Raw genomic sequence first — 21175 nt, 5'->3', positions numbered from 1 at the left:
TTATCCAAAAAAAAATAATAGACAAACTAGAATAAGGATAAAAGCAAACTTACAAATCCAGAGGAAGCCAAAAACAAAGCACCGCCATCTGCAAAGAAAAACACACAAGCAAGCACGGCACACACACCTCCAGCAGATCAACTTAGAAATGAAGCAAACGTAAAACTAATAAAAATAACTCATTCAAACTCAAATCCCAAATAAAGTAGAAAAAAAAACTACCTTGGGCATAGCATTGTTATACTATCTAGTAACTAGAGATCTAGCTACAGGACTAACATGCATAACTACCACACATAGCACAACTTAAAGAGATAAAAACATCAGAATTTAGTCAAGGAAACTTCCCTTTCATATAGCAACTTCATCCCCCTTCATCATCATCAACATAGCTCCACAGATATCACCACTTAGGCGAAGACAACAGAACAAGAGTTCTGTTTTTTTTTTTTTTTTTGGGGGGGGGGGGGGGGGGAGGGGGGGTGACAGAGTGAGAGTCCTATACTCCTATTTGGTGGATGGGATGGGAAGAACCCGAGGGGCCATGGTTTATTGCTTGATAAAGTGCTAAGCTGACAAGCGTGAGAACACGGGATCAAGTTTATGAACTACTTTTGCAAACGAAAATAAATGTCAGGTTAGTTCCATATGTAGGCCTGGGTAGTGGCCTTTTGCCTCAAGACACATCAAATAATGAATGGCCTGAATGCTTTGAAGTTTGATCTGCCCCAGGTGTTTGTCCCCAATACAACTGATTCTTTGTGCTGCTGGCGATGCAGCCGTCTACTAGATATTTCACGTCCGAGGTTGCATCTAGAGTAGCTTAAGCGCTTTTTTATTAGTATCTCATATCTTAGAAGCTTTATATGGAAATCCCCATAATGCCTCCTGTTAAGTAGATATAATTTGGTTAAACATTTCCTCACATTTCCCATTTAAGAACAGCAAATAATCTGTTAATCATCTTAATGTCTAGGGCTACATGCCTCTAAGTGGTTATGATCATCTGGATGACTAGGTTTTGCCAGATAATCTTTTAACAACTCGTGTAACTTCCACCCAAATTTGAAGCTATTACAGTTCAGTTCAATAAACTGAGGCATTAGAATGTTTTGGACAGTCAATGTTGGGAGAGAACCTTTTTTCTTTTCCATCAATAAGTAAAGATGAATTACAAGAGGTTCAATATATACACTCTAAATATTAATATATTAAAACAATAACAGAACTCTAAATGTGCATATTAAATAATAAAGTAAACATTTTCAAGCATGTTGCATTCAGATGCTTGAAGAGAACGCCAAAACTCTGCCCCCTCCCCGGATTATCTGGGGAAAGGATCACATTCTAAGTCAATGCAAGTGGCAAACAGAACCATGCACTCAAAGCCTATGCCAAATCCACTGTGTTTGACGGTCCCATAACGCCTTAGACCAAGGTACCTTTCATATGGCTCAAGTGGGAGGCCCATCTCCAGTATCCTGAAATGATCAAAGTAGTTCCCCAGGAATGAATTCACAGATAATGGATTCATCACTTAATATTTCAAGCCAAGGTGTTGTGAGTAAAAGCATCAACAGAGTGAAACTCAACAAAGCAGTACCAACTCAAGGAATTAACTCTGAAATACCCGTTGATGCCAACCTAGGTTCTTTTTTCCATGCCAACCAAATAGTGTTACATCCAAATGATTTTATGAAGTACTAAAAAAGTCCACATCCACTACCACTTACTTGTATGTGAAGATTATTAACAAATGAGCTGGAATGATTATACATGAAACAATATGGGGGCTGTGACACAAATACATAATAAAAATATTAGAAATGTTATTATCTTAAAATTAAAGTCTCTTAGGGATATATGGTTTGAAACAACTACCTGGAATTGCGGGGACATGGTGTGAAAATTCTGCAAATCCAACTTCAGTGTAACCCATGTTAGAAGAAATTAATTTTAAGGGTTGTAAAATCAAATTAGAAGAGAAAAAATAAAGTTCGTCAAATAATTAATAGAGTTGTCCAAATGTCTTACATGAACATGATTTGAAATGGTGTTTTGCGGATCACTTCTATTTGTAACAGTTTGAATACTTTCTCCAAAACTTGAACCCTGTATTATAAGAGTTTCAATACAATATATATCAAAACTTAATACAAAAATTATCAAACCTTAATACCTGTGTGTAGGTGAGAGAGTGGTCAAATTCTTGTGCATTTGTGATTATCATCTTCTTGGCTACAAGATTGAGATTCCCCTCATCTCTACATTCCTGAATCATAAAAGAATCAATTAATATTATTTAAATAATTTTTTTAGATAAGTTAAAAAATACCTGTGTAGAGCATTTTTCAATAGATTGGTCCCCCTGTCTTTTCCTCTTAGCTATTGCTTTTTCCAAGGCATTTTTTGGCCTTTTAGAAGAGCGTACAGTAGAAACCCTGTCTTTAAATCCTTTCACTTGTTTTGAAAACCCGCTTTCCACAGATCTTCCACCAGTGCTACCAATGCTATCACTTTCAACATGTGTGCCATTAAGATCTATGCAAGGAGACCCAATGTTATCATTTTCAACCTGCATACTCTCAAATGCTGCAGATGATTGATCAAATGTTGTCTGTTTCAAACACCTTGTCACATCTTCCAACAGCTTTTCTCCTACCTGCATAACCATCTTATAAGCATCACCACTAGGTGCAGCTTTATTTACTATTTGGATGAGCAAATGAGACATCTCTTTCCTATATGTTGCTACTTTTGTAGCTTGATCAAAATACAAATTAGAGCCATGAGATGCTTCACTGCTAGACGCTTTTGCACCGATAGTCCATCTTTTCAATATATAGCGTGATGGTAGCATCTGCACACGTCTATAATCAAGTATTTTCAATGCATGCCTACATAAGATCCCAACAAATTCAAACTTTTTGCAACTACAATTGACTGAATCATTTTTTGAATCATAAATCACTTCGAATCGACGATTCACCCCATACGCAGAAATTGTATATTCAACTATTGTTTCAGACACAACATGATCTTCTTCAATTTTGCAATTCAATTGTTGCAACACCTCATTATGAAACAGAGAAAAAATTGGGGGTGTATACACATGAGCAGTAAAATCTAATATCCTCACATGTGCTGCCATGGTTGGAGTGCTTTGTGTTGATGCAAACTCAGCTTTTAACTCCTCATACCGCCTAACAGCAACCACTCTCTCAAAATGCCGAAGGAATATTAACAAATCATACTTGATATTAAGATATTTCTTAAAGCAACTATTAAAACTTTCGCTTCTCTGTGTTGTGCTTATGTCAGCAAAAAATATTTGTCGTTGAAATGCTAATGCCCATTTATGCCTTTTACCATACAACCTTTGCAACCAATCATTCTCTTGAAGTCCATACATATTGATCATGCTCTCCCATGCATTTTCAAATTCATCAACATTTTCACAATCATATAGACAATTACTAAAATCCTTAGAAAATGTCTTGAACTTCTCAAATACACCACTAAGGTGTATTGCAGCATTTTGGAAGATATGACAAACACATAACCGATGATGTGATTCTGGCAATACCAAATTAATCGCTTTTTCCACAGCTACATCATCATCAGTTAGAATTGTATTTGGTTTTTTTCCTCCCATTGTTTTGAGAAACACATTAAACAACCATTCAAATGTATCTAAAGTTTCATCATATAACAATGCAGCACCAAAAATAATTATTTTCTTATAATTATTCACCCCCCAAAATACTGCAAATGGTCTATTCTCCTTATTCATTCTAAATGTTGTATCGAAGCATACCACGTCACCAAAATGAGCATAATCTACTATCATTTGTGCATCTGCCCAAAACAAATTTGTAACTAACTCAGCTTGATCAAGTTGTATTGCATAAACAAAGGATGGATCTTTTGACCGCCTATCTTCAAAATATTGTAGAATACCACCTGCCTCCCCCTTCTCCATTTTCCTTGTCCGGTATGTATTTAAGTAATTCTTTAAATTTGTAGACGTAAACTCAACATTTTCACAAGCACCAGCTTCAATGGCGACCAATTCTATTGATGCTTTTGAAGCTATCACTGCATCATTTGCCATTTTAGCTTGATTACCTTTTACCTTACTAGTCGTTCTTTGTGATCTCAACATATGTGACTTGCTAGGAGCCGCGATTATATGATTATGAACATCATTAAAATCAATGATGCGATAACAACCATCCTTACAACGGCTTATCTTCATAGCTGCCATACAACCACATCTTGTCTCTTCTCGGCGATTCTTGACATTGAGCCTTCGTTTATCTGTATCACGCCGCTTCCCTTCTTTAGAACAACAAAACTTGCTGTATCTTATTTGGCAAGTTTGCTTGCATAATACCCTATTATCCTTTCGAGTACTAAATCCCACCCTTCTAGCATATGTATTATAAAACTCATATGCTTCGTCTACAGTTTTAAAAATCATGCCAATCTTTGGGATCCACTCTTCAGGAATAGGACTTGATTTTTCCTTGAGTTTATTTTGTATACTTGTATCAAAGCCTCTTGCTTCTTCAGAAGTAGGCAAATCATCATTAGGTTTGGCTGGTTCACCTATGTTAGGTGAAGGATTTACCTCATTTGAATTATTGGTAGTGTTAGTATGTCCGCGTTTGTCTGTATCAAGTTCAAAATTCAACCTTTGAATGGAGTGTGAGGTATCCTCCATTCTTTGTTTGATTATCCTGTTACACATAACAAATTTTAACCAACTATTAAAACATTAAAACATCTAAAAAAGAGAAAAAAAAGCTAAAATCAATATAATGAAAATAGCAATAGAGTAAGTTGGGAATCCACTATGTTATAGATTAAAAATAGGTTCAATTAATCATCTAACCGCAACAATGGTTTCCTACATCTACTGAAAATCCATAACTGATCATATGAAGACGATAAGCTTACATACCATCCTCTCAAACAGTCTAATATTAAAATCCTCATAGGCAACTTGTATAGTCACATGAAAATAAAACTCTAGTTCAAAACATGGTTTCCTACTACTACATCTAGTTCAAAACTTGTATAGGCAAGTTGTATGGAGCAATAGAAGCATGTTCAGCTTGTTTATCCTCCTTTGATCATTCACGCAAGACTGAAGATTATCCTGTCCTTCCCTTCTCATTTAGTCATAAGGTTAACACTTGTGGAATTACAAGACATTATAATTCTTCCCACCGAAACAGCAATTAAGTCAAATGATGGGACATGAATTGAAAATGATCACAGTAGCCATGCAATAAAGCATAATCAAACAACTATTAGAATTGAAGTATGCAGATAAAAATTGCAAAGTAAAACCTCCCTTTCTCCCTTTCTCTTCTTAAGAACCTACCAACAAAGACCTACCTTTATGATATCTCCTATACATCAACTACTAATCCCTTTATAAGTCCATTATAATAGCATGTTTAAAAGATCCAATTACACTCACATTTCAAGGTCACCGTTGGACTTGGACCAACAACCATAAACAAAGGTAGAACATGAATACCCATGGTTCTCCTATATTTTGGTGGTCAAAATAAAGAGGTATAGGTTATTAGGTAAATCCAAGGGGTGGTTAATGATATATTGTGAAAAAATTACAGCTCAAAAAAAATATATATATTTGTGAAGAAAGGGTGGATTCTTGAAAAGGTGGCGCTACTATCCTGACTTTCCGGAATTTGTTCAACAATGGGGATAACACTAGCCATGTTTGGAGGTGTACAAAAGCATTCATTGGATAGGAACAAAATCCTAGTGAGAGGAGACATCTATCTAATTATTGTTGGTGATCCTGGATTAGAGGGCGACTGCACGATGGAGGAGAGGTTTGTTCATGCTGTGCGCATTGGAGAAGAGTAATGAAGAGAGAAGCAAAGAACTTTCTGCTCGAGAGTTATCCAAAGGGAATACAGCTTTGAAGGTTAGGGAAACTAACAATGGTGATGGTATTGTTGGTAGATTAGGAGGTGATTGAATGGTTCATGGCATTTATGGAAGGAGCTTTACAGCATAGTTTTCAAGGCACCAAGGTGAGGCTAGGTTACAGAGGGGCGCCTTGTTGTCTAGTTGCCTAGGGAGGTGCCTATGCATCACCTAGGCGATGGATCTTTTTAAGTAAAAAACATGTCCTAGGGTAGTTCGCTAGGTTCCATAACCACATTTCCTTAATAATAATCCATAATTTCCATAAGAAAAGTATAAGCTTCATATTAAAGTATAGAAATAAGCATATTCATGAAAAGAAAATGAAGAAAGAAAAGAAAATCCAAAAAATATAGGGGCTGAACCCCTATTTGTGTTATAGGAAAAGAAGAAAAGGTCGGGTTTTGAAGAAGAAGAAGAAGTGTTGATTAGACAAAATTTTAAATTCTTCCTTACTTATTGGTTCAGGTTTTGAAGTCTTTGAGGGTTCAATGCAGCAGTTAGCAATGTCTGTGGTGATTAAACCCTAATAAATAAGAAAATAATAAAAGAAATTAGAATATAAACACACAAAATTAATATTTTAGTTTAATAATGTCTTTTATAATTATAATGTCAAAAAATTAAAAATATAAAAGTATTTTATAAGACAACATACAAAACTGCTAGGCGATTAGGTGAGGTGAACCTTCAAGGGTGCCTTGTTGCCTAGGCGTCGCCTTGACAACTATGCTTTACAGTCAGGCAGAAATTGTGTTCAAAGAATCGAAGGTAGTGGAGGAAAGAACCTACAATGCAGAAAGAAAAGAGAATGTTAAAGGCAGGTACATAACTATTTATGAACATTTTGGTCAAGGAAAGAAGCAGGCTGTCTGCTTTCCAAAAGGAAAAAGAGGGGAAAGTTAGAAGGAGATCCTTAAGATATTGCAGGAATTTTTAAAGCAGGAAGAGAAGAAGGCAGAGGAAGACAAAAGGGCAGAAAAAAATGAAGACTAATGAATTGAAGGAAGAGGAAGATAATGAAAAACTATGGGCTAATGACAGGAAAAGACGTCTATTCAGAATGATAGCAAGTTAAGAGAGAGGAGAGTGGGAAAAGAAGCTAGTAGTCCAGACAAAAGAATAGCCACGAGATTGGAAGAAAATAGTAGAAACTATAATCAAGGGCTTGAAGCTCAAGGGGATGGTAATAATAACTCCCTTTGAAAAGCAAAAGGCTTTGCTTGAATTAGGCTAAGTTTGGGAGTGCTTATTTGGAAAAAAAAAAGTTCTTATTCTAATAAGCACTTATCAGTATTTGGTGAAAAAGTGCTTATTTTAAACAGGGGCAATATAGGTATTTTCAAAATGACATGGAGGGCGAAGATAGGCCAGAAAAGGAAATAAGCCCAAAACTTGGGCTTCTCAAATAAGCACTTATTTTGGGCTTATTTCCCAAATGCAAATAAGTGTTTATTGGTGTGGTCCTGGACCAAATTAAGTGCTTATTTGAATAAGCACTTATTTTTAAGCACTCCTAAACTTAGCCTTAGTAGAAGATGTGGTGGATGTAGCCGCAATGAATTTTGCAGATGAATAAGAGGCTAGCCACTTGGAAGAAGAATTATATGTCTTTGGGGGGTCAGATCACTTTGATTATGCCTACCTTGACCAACTTGCATATTTATTTGTTGTCTGTCTTTAGAATCCTGGCAATTGTGAGTAAGAATACTGGAGAAGTTAATGAGAGATAAGCTAATGAAAAAAAGTTAATGAGAGATTTTTTTTATGGGAGACAGGTGAGGAAAAAAGTGATCATAGAGTTGGATGGGGAGTGGTTACTAGAGGCAAGAATAACGGCGGTCTAGGTATAGGGAGCATCCAGGAAAAGGAATGAGGCTCTTTCGGGGAAGTGGCTATGAAGACTACAAAAGGAAAGAAACAAACTTTGGGTTAAGGTGATTGTAAGTATTCAAGGGCAAACAACTGATAGTTGGGATGTTGGAGTCCTGGCCAATGTTTTAAAATGCGGAAGCGTGATGCGAGGCGTTCCACTACCTAGAGGCGTAATTCAGAACGCAAGAGGCGTAAGCCTCCCAAACACAAGGAGGCGTAAACCTCCTTAAGAGTAGGGGGTTAGGAGGAGGAAGGGGGGATCTCATTTTTTCTTTATTTTTAATAAAAATCTTTTATATTAAAAAGAATAAAGATGCATAACATTAGTTGATTGGGACTTCAATTTTAGAAGGGACTTTTTATATCATTTGAAGGGCTACACAATGGGGAGTAGCCCATCCCCCAACCCATAACCCCCCAATCCAGGTGTAGGCGAGATTCGATCCCAAGTCTCCGCTACCACCAACAGGAGACCTTACCAACCAGCTGGTTGGCACCTTGCGGGTTTTAGGGACTTTGAAATCCATTCTGTTTCAGCTCTAATTTAATTATTGGCTGGGGTGGTTTTGGATCCTGGGAGAGGGGATAGCAGGATTTGGAGCCAATGTCCAATTTTTTGGTCCCTTCTGACTGAAGTTCTGTTTTTGATTGGGACTTCATTTTTAGAAGGGATTTTTTATATCATTTGAAGGGCTACACAACGGGGAGTAGCCCATCCCCCAACCCATAACCCCCCAATCCAAGTGCAAGCGAGATTCGATCCCCAAGTCTCCACTACCACCAGCAGAGACCTTACCAACCAGCTAGTTGACACCTTGCAGATTTTAGAACGGGTTTTAGGGACTTTGAAATCCATTCTGTTTCAGCGCTTATATAATTATTGGCTGCGGTGGTTTTGGATCCGGGGCAAGGGGATAGAAAGATTTGGACTTTGACTTATTTTGGTGTGTTTTCTTGTGCCTCTTTTTTCAAAGCCTTAATGCAGCCTTCTGATAGTCTTGGAAATAATTTTCCAGTCCTTGAAGTTTGGGGTAACTGATTCCTCCTAGGATTGGGGCTTTTTTGTTGGGAAGCCTTTCTGGGAAGGTGTAACACTTGTGACTTGCTCCAAAGAAAAAGACTTAACTAGTGCTTACCTCCCAATTCGTGTATCCTTTGTAAGGCTAATGGTGAGAGCTGCTTTCACCTGTAAATATCTTGCCCCTTTGTTTCAGATACTTGGGTTTGGTTTCTCTCCTAATCTGATTGCAAGTGGACCCCCCCACCCCCCACTGGATATACAAAGCTTGTTTGCCTCTTCTTTCTTCAGATGGCCAAAGAAGAGGGGTAAGGGGTAGAACTCTATGGAGGTGTGTTAGGGCTGCTATATGCTGGATAGTCTGGGAGGAAAGGAACTCAAGAATTTTTTCAGGTAAAGAAAGGAGTAAGGAGGCCATTATTGAGGCAGTTACCATTAGAGTGGTATAGTGGGTGCAGTCTATGGAGTTGTTTGAAGGTATGTCCACAGATATGATCAGAAGGAACTGGAAGGATATGGCTGATTCAGCCCCTGAAAAGACCAAAATTACCCCCTTTTGGTCTCCACCAGCCCCTGGATTCGTTAAACTGAACTTTGAATGCAGTGGTGAAGGTAACCTGGGGCCATCTGGCATAGGTGGAGCCTATGGAGACGACAAAGGAAAAGTCGTTGCTCTATTTTCTGGTTCTGTTGGTGTTGGTGACTCACTTCAGGCTGAGATCTTGGCAGTAATGGAAGGAATAAACAAGGCTAAGGAGTTGAATTGCCGCAAGCTTATTGTTGAAGGGGATTCAAAACTGATTATTGGCTGGCTGCAAAAAGAAGATAGTGGTCTATGGAAGTATGCCAATGAAAAAAAGATTGTTTAATCAGTTAGCACAGACCTGGAAATTCAGTTATAGTGGGTAAAGAGAAGTGCCAACTCCTTTGCAGATACTCTTGCTAAACAAGGGGTGGGAAGGGAACATCTGTTTTGGGCTATATTGTAAATTATTTGTTTCTCTCAAGGGGAGGGTTAAGAGGTTTTACCTCTCCCCTTCTGCTTTGTAATTATTTCTTTATTATTTAATGAAAGTTTTCTGTTATTTATCAAAAAAATCTAGCAGCTTCACAGTGGCAAGATGGAAGGAAGAAATCTTCATACTCTTGGTGGAAATTGTTCATATTCTTGGTCTCCCCTTCCACCTATGGAAGGAAGAAATCTTCAAGTCAATTGCTTCATTATGCAATGTGAAGTTGGATAGCACTTTTGCAATTGATCTTCACTCGGCAGCTATTTGCTTGAGTGGGGTTAGTCCTGAGGAAATCCCAAGGAAAATACTAGTTGCAGACAATCAACTGGTTTACTCAGCCTGGTTGACAACCGCCATTTAAGCTGCAATGTGGAGAGCTTCTAGAAGGGAAGATGACAAAAGGTTTGAAGATGATTTTCTAGGTGGTAGGAGCCAAATGGATGAAGTAAAGGCGATTGGAAATTACACTGAAATGGCAAAACAAATACTAGGTAGAGGAAAAGGCGAGGTTATAGGGGAAGAAACATATAATCCAAAGAAAGGAGGGGATTTGGCATGTGGCTGGTCTTACCCTGAGGTGCTGACTGGAGGACCTCAGCATGTGCAGCAGCACTCTGGATCTGCTACCCACATCCATACCCATGGAACACCACCACCCTGTATTGGGAACATCTCCCCGTGAATGACAAGGAAGATATTCTCAATGGGTAGTGTGTGGGTAGCAGATCCGAGGCCCAATTTAGAAAATTGAAAAAGAATGTGGGTTAGTCTATCAGAGGTTCAACCTTGAACCGGACTAAGGTATTGGGGTCAAATAATCTAAACCAATCATGTGGTACTTAAGTAAATGAGAATGAAAATTGGGCTTGGGTCTGTTTCTTTGAGGCCCACAGGTGAAAAACAACCGAGTTGTCTCAGCACATGACCTGTTTAGAGGGCATGTGACTACTAAGGAAGGCCCAAGGATGAACAACAATGTTTGTCTATCATCTTACTCTTCATTCAAATCAGGGGTCCATGGAGTCCGAAATGAGATGGGGTGGCAAACTTCAATGCAATGGGTACCTAGTAAAGGGAAGATGATTGGGTCTCCTGAAAAGTGTAACCCAAGGTTTAACAAATGCAGTAGCAAAGAAATAGAGGGACTTCAAGATGAAGACTCAGAGTTCAATGGTCACAGAAGCGACTGCGATCCAATTTCCTCTAAATATTCGAGCATAGGCAGCACCGATCGAACTTTGAGGCTCAATATGAATGAAGTAGAGAGGTTGTGCCATTAAGTAGTGAAAAGTATCCATGGCTTTTCCGAATCAGGTTGGGATGCAGGAGTATCCCAAAGGGCTTTTGCTTACAACACCTTGGAAGGCTATCTCTGGCATTCTCCCTAAGTTCCTCGGTTTTGTAAGGTATGCTTGCTCTGGAAACTCCATTCTTTTTTGGGAAGATACTCGGGTGAGCTCTCAATCCCTAAAAGACTGTTTCCCTTCTCTCTATTCCATCTCCCTCTTTAAAAAGAAATCAATTTCTTGGTTCCTTTCCCCCCGGTTTGCCCTTTGACCTTAAATTGGGATTTTGGGTTTCAAAGAAGGTTAAGGGATGAAGAATTTCTTTGCGTTTCAGAGCTGTTGTTGCTTCTAGATTCGGTGTGTTTGGACCCCTCCTAACCCGGATAAAAGAGTCTAGTCCCTAACCCCGGTTGGCTCATTCATTTGTGCTTCTTTCTTTAAAGCCTTTTGCTCCAACCCCTCCTCTCAGGTCTTCTCTGTTAAAGAGGTATGGTCAAGACCAATTCCCTCCAAAATAGCAGTGTTCTGTTGGGAAGCCTACTATGGTAAGATCAATACTGTGGAAAATTTGCAAAAGAAGAAACCTTTTATGTGTTTGTCCCCTAACTGGTGCTTTCTGTGTAAAGTGAAGGGTGAGGACTGTAACCATTTGCTGATATCATGCTCCTTTGCTACCAATATTTGGAACTGGGTTGTTTCATTATTTGGGTGCTGGTGGAATTTGCCCTCTGAAGTAAAGCTGCTGTTCACTCCGACTGCTTTTGGGAGATTGACAAAAAGAGGAAAGCTAATGTGGAAATGTATCAGAGCTGCTATGTTGTGGACTGTATGGGAGGAGAGAAATGCTAGAATATTTCAAGAACAGGAAAGAAGTCTTGCTGAAATCAAGGGATGCATATTGACAAGGACTATCTCATGGTTAAAATCTTCACACTTGTTGGCAGATTACTCCTTTGATGACTTAAGGAGAAATTGGGCTGCAGTGGCTGCTACAGTCTCCACCAAGATCAAATCACAAGCTGAATGGATTCCCCCACCGGATGGTGTGGTAAAATTGAATTTTGATGGAAGCTGCCAAGGTAACCCAGGGCCATCGGGAATTGGTGGGATTCTGAGAGACAAAGACAGCAATATGTTGTCTATATTTTCAGGACCAGTGGGTGAAGGTGATTCAGTAAGAGCAGAGCTACTAGCAGCGGTACAAGGTATACAGATGGCTAGTCAAATTGGAGTGACCAATCTGTTAATAGAAGGGGATTCCAAGGTAGTAGTAGGCTGGCTAATTAGCCCAGAAATAGCTTGTTGGGGCTACAGGGATCTGTTAAAAGAAAGTTAAATGGATGACAATGGGTGTCTCAGGTTTCAGTGGGTCAGAAGATCAGCAAATGCAATGGCTAATTCTCTAGCCAAGCAAGGGGTGTGAAGGGGATATCTATTTTGGGCTACTTTGTAATTGTGTCTCAGGCTTGGGCAGGTTTGGTGTAAATGGTTCAGTCCTAGGGGGGTAACATCTCGTGCCTCCTCCGAGGCTGATTGTATTTTTGTTATTTGATTTAATAAAACTACTCTCATTTATCAAAAAAATATATATATATGAATGAAGTAGAGAGTTTCAACATAGAAGAACGATTCCTAGGAGGAAAAGAAGAGAACCCAATTCCTCAAAATGAAGCAAAGGATGTTGGACAGGCAGTGCACTTAGTTGAAGTTGAACAAGTTGCCCCCTCTCCTATTATTGAAAATTACCTCCAAACTCTCAGCAAGTACAAGGAACACAGGAAGTGAGACAAGAGGACAACTCAGCTTCTGGCCGCCTCCCATAATGCTTCAAATAGGGGATAATGAGGCTGAGAGCTCACTAACAAGGACAACTCAGCTTTCCGGGACAGTGCATCCACAGTCTGGTTGGTGGCTCCAGGCTTATATTTGATTACAAAATCAAAACCCATTAACTTCATTACCCATTTTTGCTGATCCGGGGTGAGGGCTTTTTGGTCCAGTATAAACCTTAGGCTTCTTTGATCAGTCCAGATAATGAATCTTCGGCCCAACAAGTATGGTCGCCATTTATGGACTGCCAACACGATTGCCATCAGCTCCTTAGTGTGTGTGGACTGGTTTCGATCCCTTGTAGAGAGGACCTTGCTGAAGTAAGACATGGGCTTCCCATTTTGCATGAGCACCGCTCCAATCCCTACTCCTGATGCATCACATTCAACCACAAAGGTCTCCTTGAAATTCGGCAAGGTTAGGACTGGTGGGCTGGTCATGGCTTGCTTGAGGGAGTCAAAAGCTTGTTGGGCCTGCTCCGTCCAAACGAAGCAGTCTTTCTTGAGAAGCCTAGTTAATGGGGCTGCTAGCAATCCATAATTGCATATGAACCTTCAATAGTAGCCAATAAGGCCCAAAAACCCGCGTAGGGCTTTGATTGACTTGGAGTGAGCCAATCCTGTATAAAAACCATTTTTTCTGGGTCAGCCATGATCCGACCTCCTGCAACCACATGGCCCAAATAATGGACCTCAGTCTGTCCGAAAACACACTTTGAAAGTTTGGCATACAAGTGATGTTGTTTAAGCAAGCTCAAGTCTGTTTCAAGTGCTGAAGGAGGGAATCCCAATCCTTGTTGTATACAAGGATGTGGTCAAAGAAGACCAAAATAAAACGTTTGAGATAGGGCCTGAAGACATCATTCATGATGGCTTGGAAGGTAGAGTTAGAGGGGGTGTTGGACAGCCCAAATGGCATAACTAGAAATTCATAGTGTCCATCATGGGTTCGAAAGGCCATTTTGTATACATCTTCGAGGTGGACCTGGACTTGGTGATAACCGGATCGAAAATCCATTTTGGAGAAATACCTGGCTTGCCCCAACTCATCTAACAGCTCATCCACGACCGCAATCAAGAACTTATCCTTGACGGTAATTTGATTTAGAGCCCAGTAATCTACACAGAAACACCAAGACCCATCTTTTTTTTAACAAGGAATACCGGGGACGAGAATGGGCTTGTGTTAGGCTGAATCCATCCCTTGTGCAGGAGCTCCTTCACAAAATCACAAGCCTCTCAATCTCAGTCTTTTGGAAGTGCGGGTATCTGTAGGGCCAAACATTAGTAGGGGCTGCCCCCGAGGTTAGGGGTATGTGATGGTCTTGGAACCAAGTTGGGGGAAGTTGGTCCAGGTCTTTAAAGACTTCTGGAAACTGGTCTATCACCCTTTGTATATCACATAGGTCTTTCTCAGATGGTTGGACTTCATTTTCCAGCTTTAGTACGGGCCTGATAGGCACTGGACCCGTCTGCATCAACAATAAATGTTCTCTCCCAAAACCCCCCTTAAGCATGGAGTGTAGACTCTCCACTAATGGGTCGGGTATCACCTGACCTTGTAGATGGCAGCGGAGCCCATCACAATAAAAGTCCATGGTCATGTGTCCCCAATCACAAAGGACCAGGCCCAATTGGCTCAACCATTGTACACCCAATACTACATCCGCCCCACTGATCCAATGGATGCAGGTCCACGATGAAAGTGTGACCTTGGATCACCAGCTTTTCATTTTTACAAATACTTTCACACTCAATATGGTTACCATCCGCGACTCTAACAGCAAATGGAGAGGTGTAGAGGACCGTCATACCTAGTTGGCAAGCCAAGGCTTGTGTGACAAAATTTAGTGTGCTCCCACTATCTATGAGAACGGTCACTCGGCGGCCCCTGAGCTTCCCTTCAACTCTCATAGATTTGGGGGACGCCAGCCTTGTCAAGGCTTGAAGAGATATTTCGGGATTGCCATACAGAGTACTGTTAGGCTCCTTCTCCTCCTCAGCTAGCTCCTCGTCATCTTCACCTCCAGTTTCCTCCCATTGCAGCAAGAACATCCTCTAGGTCTTGCGCCGGTGGCCAGGCCCAATTTTTTCATCATAATTGTAGCACAGGCCCTTCTCACGCTGGGCCTGCATTTCAGCCTAGGAGAGGTGTTTGAAGGGAATTGAGCTCCTAGTCGGAGGTGTGGGTCCTTGGGTGGGCCGATTGGTCTCTGCAACAGGTCAAACAAGCTTTGTCATGGGCCTAGGGAGAAGCCCATCTTGGCCCGACGGTGTTTTCAATAGGGGCCCGGACGGGCAAAACACCTTCCTCAATCAATCCAGCCGCTTCTCCTACAACCTTGCTAGCCTTGCAGCCGCAGCCAAAGAAGTGGGTTGAAGGGCCTTTACCTCAACCTTAATGTCATCTCTCAACCCTCTAACAAAGCAGGAGAAGCCCATCTTGGTGAGACGGTGTTTTCAATAGGGGCCCAGACGGACAGGTCACCTTCCTCAATCGATCCAGCCGCTTCTCCTGCAACCTTGCTAGCCTTGCAGTCGCAGCCAGAGAAGTGGGCTGAAGGGCCTTTACCTCAACCTTAATGTCATCTCTCAACCCTCCGACAAAGCAACCAACCAGCACCTTCTCCGGCCATCCATATACTCTGGTGGCAAGTCGTTCAAACTCGACTTGGTAGTCCCGGTAGGCATAAATCGAATGCACAATGCCTCCGTGAACTCTTGCCATGAAATTTGGGGACGAGAGTGCCTGAACCACTAGAACCATAGAATCTCCCCCCTTCCAAATGAAGGAAGCAATGGTCATGCGTTGGAGTCCTTATACGTCGTGATATTCGAAGTACTTCTCGGCCTTGAAGATCCAGGGGATTGGATCTCCTCCATACAATGTAGGAAAGTCCAGTTTGGTGACTCTCCCAGGTGCGTAGTTCCCCCCCCCCCCCGACTACTGCCCTGGCTAGACTCTTCATTATCACTATCTCGGCATGTGGCGGGGGTAGCTTTCTCCTCCTGTGACGCTATCACCAACACTACCTCTTTAATCTCCTTAAGCCCCGCGACCACTTGGTGGAGATCGACTTCGATCTTGTCCACCCTCTCGTCCAAGGTCATTGAGCGGGTGTTGGTCATTTTTGATCTTTCAAGTTGGTCACTCAAGCTCTGATACCAGTTGATGAGATACTGTTCACCTCCAGGAGTCTCTTTGAGGGAGACCCAACCTCTTGAACATGGATGAAGATGAGAGAGAGAGAGAGAAGAAAAGTTGGATTCATACGATTTTTGCAAAAAATCATAATCATACGATTTGATTCATAAATCTTACGATTTATACGATTAATGCAAATTATTATGATTCAAATCAATTCAATTAAAAATTGGTTCTCTACTTTGTCATTTTGTTTTGTTTATATTTAGTTTTGTCAAGGGTGATTTGTTTTAAAGACCTTACTAGAAATTGATTTATTTATGTAATTTAAGACTATATATTGAGTTTATTTTCTATCATGTGTTGGATAAAGAGCCATTGTATGTGGATTATTTGAGTTTCAAGTCAAACTCAATTATATCATCTTAGATTTCTATTGTATAAGTGGTAAGTTCTATTCTATTAGGTCCATATATGGTAGATATGACTTAAAATAACACTTCTATATATATTTTGTCTTTTAGCATACCTATATTTAATTTTTGACAAGCTTGTAAAAAATAGAAATAATCCTAATTTACAATATGATTTATAATTCAATTCAATTCAACTTTGTCTACAATTACGATTTTTAGATCAATGCCTGGTTATACAATGGATGGGGAGGGAGGCTAATGCTTTGGCTGATTATTTAGCTAAGCAAGGGTTAGGGATCAGTTGTTTGGACTCAATTGTAATTCTTATGCTGTCTTTTTCTTTAAGAGTGAGGCTGCACCTCACACCTCCTTCTAAGATGCTTGTACAGTCGCTTATCTTTATTTATTTCAATGAAATTTTAACAAAATTTTACCAATAAAAAAAATGATATAATGTATTGGACCAAAACCTAGAGAGAGGTCAAAAAACTAGAGGGAAGAATAAGTATAATTTAGCAGATTGTGAAGTCAATTTATAAACCATGGTTGTCTCCTATATTTTGTTTGTTCTCATTTCAGGAATGGGTTCCACATTTTGCATTAGTCCTCCTAACAGACCTTAGATTTGAAATGGAGAAGAGCTGAATCAAAGCTTGTGGATGCCTAAGATGCTGAAATTGTCAGTGCCTTCATCTCATGCAGCTACTAAGAAGACAATCACAAGCCGGCATAGAATCATAGTCACAAAATCTTTTACAAATAACTAACTTATCTAGATAAATCAGTTAACAACCATTCAACCTGATTAACAGATGATATAAATTTTTGAGCCACTTTTGTGAGGAGCCCAACTTTCTGCTTATGAGAACTAATCAAAGAAAGAAGTTATATGAATACGTTACAAATACTTCCCATGTCAAATCAGATATAGTAGGATCTACCATTTACAATGTGTATTTGATCCAACAGATATGTAAAAGGGTTTGGATCTGCCACAAAACACACCAAATTGAGATTTTACAGTCTATAATCCAATCTAGATTGAGATTTTATTAGTCTTAATGGTTATGTCGTCCATTAGAATCTGTTGTTTGAGCTCGTTTTTCATTGTAGAAGTTAGTTTTTTATACATGAATCTCATTATGACATGGATAATTTGACAACTAACGTATTCATATAAGTTATGAAAGCTCTCCATGAATATGCAACTTGAAAACCATATTCCAAATCCTATTTATATCTTTGAAAAGTTCTCAACTCTACTCGTTCAAAACTTTGAATTGACTGAGATTCCTATTTTCGCACGGTTTAATGGTGGGAGGAAGGAAGGTTACTGGGCCTTGAGCAAACTCATTTTAAAAGTTCTACAACTGTGTAGGATCATGAAAGTTGAAACAACGAAAGAGATGATCCATTGAAGTAACGAAGAAATCAAGAAATATGGAAAGAGAAGCAAGGAGAAAAAGTTTACCTTGGAGAGGAGGCCTTTTGAAACGACAAGTTGAATTGAGGCAGTGATGGTTCAAGGAATTAGAAAAAAAATAAAAATAAAGGACCTACACCAAGAAATTACAACGTGTGCCGTTAATCAGAGAGACGAAAAAAATTACAGAAGAACGAAAAAAAAATTACATAAAGAACCTACATCAAGAAATTACAAGCAAGGAAAAAAGCCCCTTTCATCTCACACTCAACAGAGAGACGAAAGGGCTTCTTGTCACACTTAACATAGATGGAACTGTTTTTCACTGACAAAAAATAAAAAGATTACCCGAGAGATCGACCACCGACGAAGAATGCAATTGGTTGTTGTGCCGTTAAGCAGAGGGAGAGACGTTGAGCAGAAGAGTGAGAACGAAGAAGGACGAAAGAATGAGAGGGGCGCTAGGGATTTTCGCGTGATGTTATGTTTTCTTGCGAGAAACTACGCTACTGCCCCTTCTATCACGTGTCATTTGATGACGCGTGTTCGCTCTACTTGAAGAACGGATTTTTGGCTCTAGTGACTTTGCTATTATAGCTTGGGTTAGCGAGCTTTTAAAACGCGTTAATCCAGTAGTGGTGATATTAAAAAAAAAAAAAAAAGTAAATCTCTTAAATTATTCCTACTCTTTAGCGTAATGACACACGGTACATTTATTGTTTAGCTATTGTCTTGCGTACCCCGTCGTTATTCGACGGTTGCGTTAGTCGTGGTGTCATCGCTCTTCTCCAGAACTCAGAACTGCCACTTTTCTCCGGTGCTCACCTCCAGAATCGCTGCTCTTCTCCGAAACTGCAGAGGTTGGCACCCCTCTCGTTTTCTTCGAAACTGCCGCAGCCCTTCGTTCTCTCTCCCTCTCGGCGAAGCCCTCGCAGGCGATGGCAGCCACTAGCGAAGGGCTCCTTTCCTCTCTTTCTCTCTTCCTCCCCTTCGTTCTCTCGCCCCTCTTTCATCACCGCTGCTGCTGCAAGTGGCAGCAACGGCGATGATAAAACAGGGGTGAGAGAGAATGGGGGAGAGAGAGAGACCACCCAAGAGGTCCCCACGACCACTAGCGAAGGGCTCCCTCCCTCCCTTTCTCTCTTCCTTCCCTTCGTCCCCTTTGTTCTCTCGCCCCTCTTTCATCACCGCCGCTGCTACAACTTGCAGTGGCGGTGATGAAACAGGGGCGAGAGGGAATGGGGGAGAAAGAGAGAGAGAGAGAGAGAGGAGGAAGAGAGAAAGAGAGGGGGGAGCCATTCGCTAGTGGCCACCGTCGCCTGTGATGGATGGATTTTGCGTTTGCAGGCACTGATGGGTTTGTAGCTACAAACCAAGAATCCAAAGCTACACCAGAAGGGCTCGCCGCAAGTGACGGTAGCCATTGACGAAGGGGAGAAAGAGCAACCACCGCCTTCTCTGCACCCACCCGACGGTATGACGTCGCCGTCTTTTCAAACAACGCTGAAGCATGTCTGCGTTGGTGGCTTGCAACGTAGGCGGTGTTGAAGCAGATCTGCGTTGTTTGAGAGCCTCCATCTTTGTATAAATAGCCTCGATGAATCTGGGGAAGTCGAGTGCACGGATGCGCTTCGTCTTTTCAAACAACGTTGAAGCAGGTCTGCGTTGGTGGCTTGCAACGCAGGCGGTGCTGAAGCAGATCTGCGTTGTTTGAAAACATTACCGGTGCCGATGTTCGCCTTGTAAACAACCTTGAACCCAACACAGAGTTGGTGGCTTGCAACAAACTGGCTTGGGCTGAAGCGACTGAGGCGAGATCAGAAGGGAGAGACACAGAATCCAGCTTGGACTGGACTGTAATTAGCTGCAGAGCACAGAAGCACCATTTTTAGAAGCAACAGTTCAAACCCCATCTCTCTCTCTGTCTCTGTAATTTCTGTGAACATCGTTGCCGTTGTCATTGCTGCTGCCGGGTAACGGCACGCGTCTCAGTGGAATTAAAACAGACATGCTCCATTGAAGAGGAAGAAAGAGGAAGAAGAGGGCAAATTTGATGTTTCGTTTCCTTCGGTTAACACTTAAGGCAATGACAATTGTCAAAAAAAACTTAAGGGTATCCCAAGAAAATAGTTAAACAGTAGGGGTTAAGAGATTTATCCAAAGTGGTGTTTGAAAAGATAAAAATGTCCTTCAAATGTTATTTACTTTTTTTATAAATCATTAATGTGTTGATAAAAAAATGAATCAAATCCTTAGGGGTACTTTAATAGATTTAATAAAAAAATGAATCAAATCCTTGCCTTTTCTATTTAATAAAGTTGAGGTTACAAAAATATACTCTCCTCAACTTTCTTAAATAGAGAATTAGATGACTCAAAGGGTACTTTTGTCTTTTCAAATGTCACTTAATGATTAGTTAACGGATTCTACTATATTGGCACGTTTCAAAAGTTAGGGTATTGAATTTTCGCATTTAAGTTTAGGGATCAAAGTGGGACTAGGCCCAAAATACAGGATACTAATTAGAAAATTTCCCTTAAAACAACGGTGCCCGAAGCTCTAATAGCCAAAAGACGTAGTGGGCTTTGACATAAAGATTTTGGCAGCCCATAGATCGTTTGGTTGGAAACATGTCTTTCCGCCCAAAAATGAGACAAAAAAAAAGTTGAAAAGCTTCAATTGGAGTTTCTCGAATTTAGCCCAAAATGGGCTTCTTGCACTTTTTTAGGATTCAATCTTTCAACAGCTAGATCTTCTCCCAACCAAACAGAAAATACATGCTGTTAGGCTTATAAATAACCGACACAGAACAGGGCCATATATTAGTAGGCATCAAAAACTCTATTGTTAATCAAAGTGTATATGTCAACAAAACCCATAATAACTCAAAACAAAATTAAATCATAATCATCGGTCGATGTTCATAGAGTTTGAGCTTTCACAGATATTTGCATGCACTGATTTAGAACTTCAACAACAAAATGTATGTTTGATGCTATAAGAATATCCTCAGAAATTCATATCGAGTTCTTCAACTCCCTTTTGTATGGCAAAGTGTATCCACCTATCGAAACAAGAAGAGATTCGTAGTTGGAGTTTCAAGATCTTAAGACCCCTGTGATGAATGAGTGATTTGAGTTTTGAATTCAATGAGGTTGTTATCTATTTCTTTTTGGAACTAGGGCGACCATGTAGGTATC

The 21175-nt window shown here is 40.3% G+C and overlaps 1 protein-coding gene across 4 annotated transcripts; it reads right to left on the bottom strand.

The window, feature by feature from the left end:
- Nucleotides 1–1126: 1126 nt before the first annotated feature.
- On the bottom strand, nucleotides 1127–19987 carry LOC148862203 (protein FAR1-RELATED SEQUENCE 9-like). Of its 4 annotated transcripts, none has more exons than XM_088986009.1 (8): nucleotides 18324–19987; nucleotides 18024–18108; nucleotides 2336–4742; nucleotides 2180–2272; nucleotides 2035–2112; nucleotides 1882–1923; nucleotides 1734–1793; nucleotides 1127–1481 (listed from the first exon to the last, which is right to left on the bottom strand). In XM_088986009.1, the coding sequence occupies exons 3-8, from the start codon at nucleotides 4724–4726 to the stop codon at nucleotides 1455–1457; spliced, it is 2691 nt and encodes an 896-aa protein (XP_088842135.1). In that variant the 5' UTR covers nucleotides 4727–4742; nucleotides 18024–18108; nucleotides 18324–19987; the 3' UTR covers nucleotides 1127–1454. The 4 variants fall into 4 exon arrangements, with proteins under 4 accessions (XP_088842135.1, XP_088842136.1, XP_088842137.1 ...); XM_088986010.1 differs by having other exon boundaries at nucleotides 1882–1911; nucleotides 18324–18539; XM_088986011.1 differs by lacking the exon at nucleotides 2180–2272 and having other exon boundaries at nucleotides 18324–18539.
- Between the last annotated feature and the right edge of the window lie 1188 nt (nucleotides 19988–21175).

This window comes from Nelumbo lutea, chromosome 4 (assembly GCF_056320005.1).
Source record: "Nelumbo lutea isolate HS-2025 chromosome 4, American lotus-T2T, whole genome shotgun sequence".
NCBI classification, from domain to species: domain Eukaryota; kingdom Viridiplantae; phylum Streptophyta; class Magnoliopsida; order Proteales; family Nelumbonaceae; genus Nelumbo; species Nelumbo lutea.
This window is presented reverse-complemented; position numbering and strand designations above follow the sequence as displayed.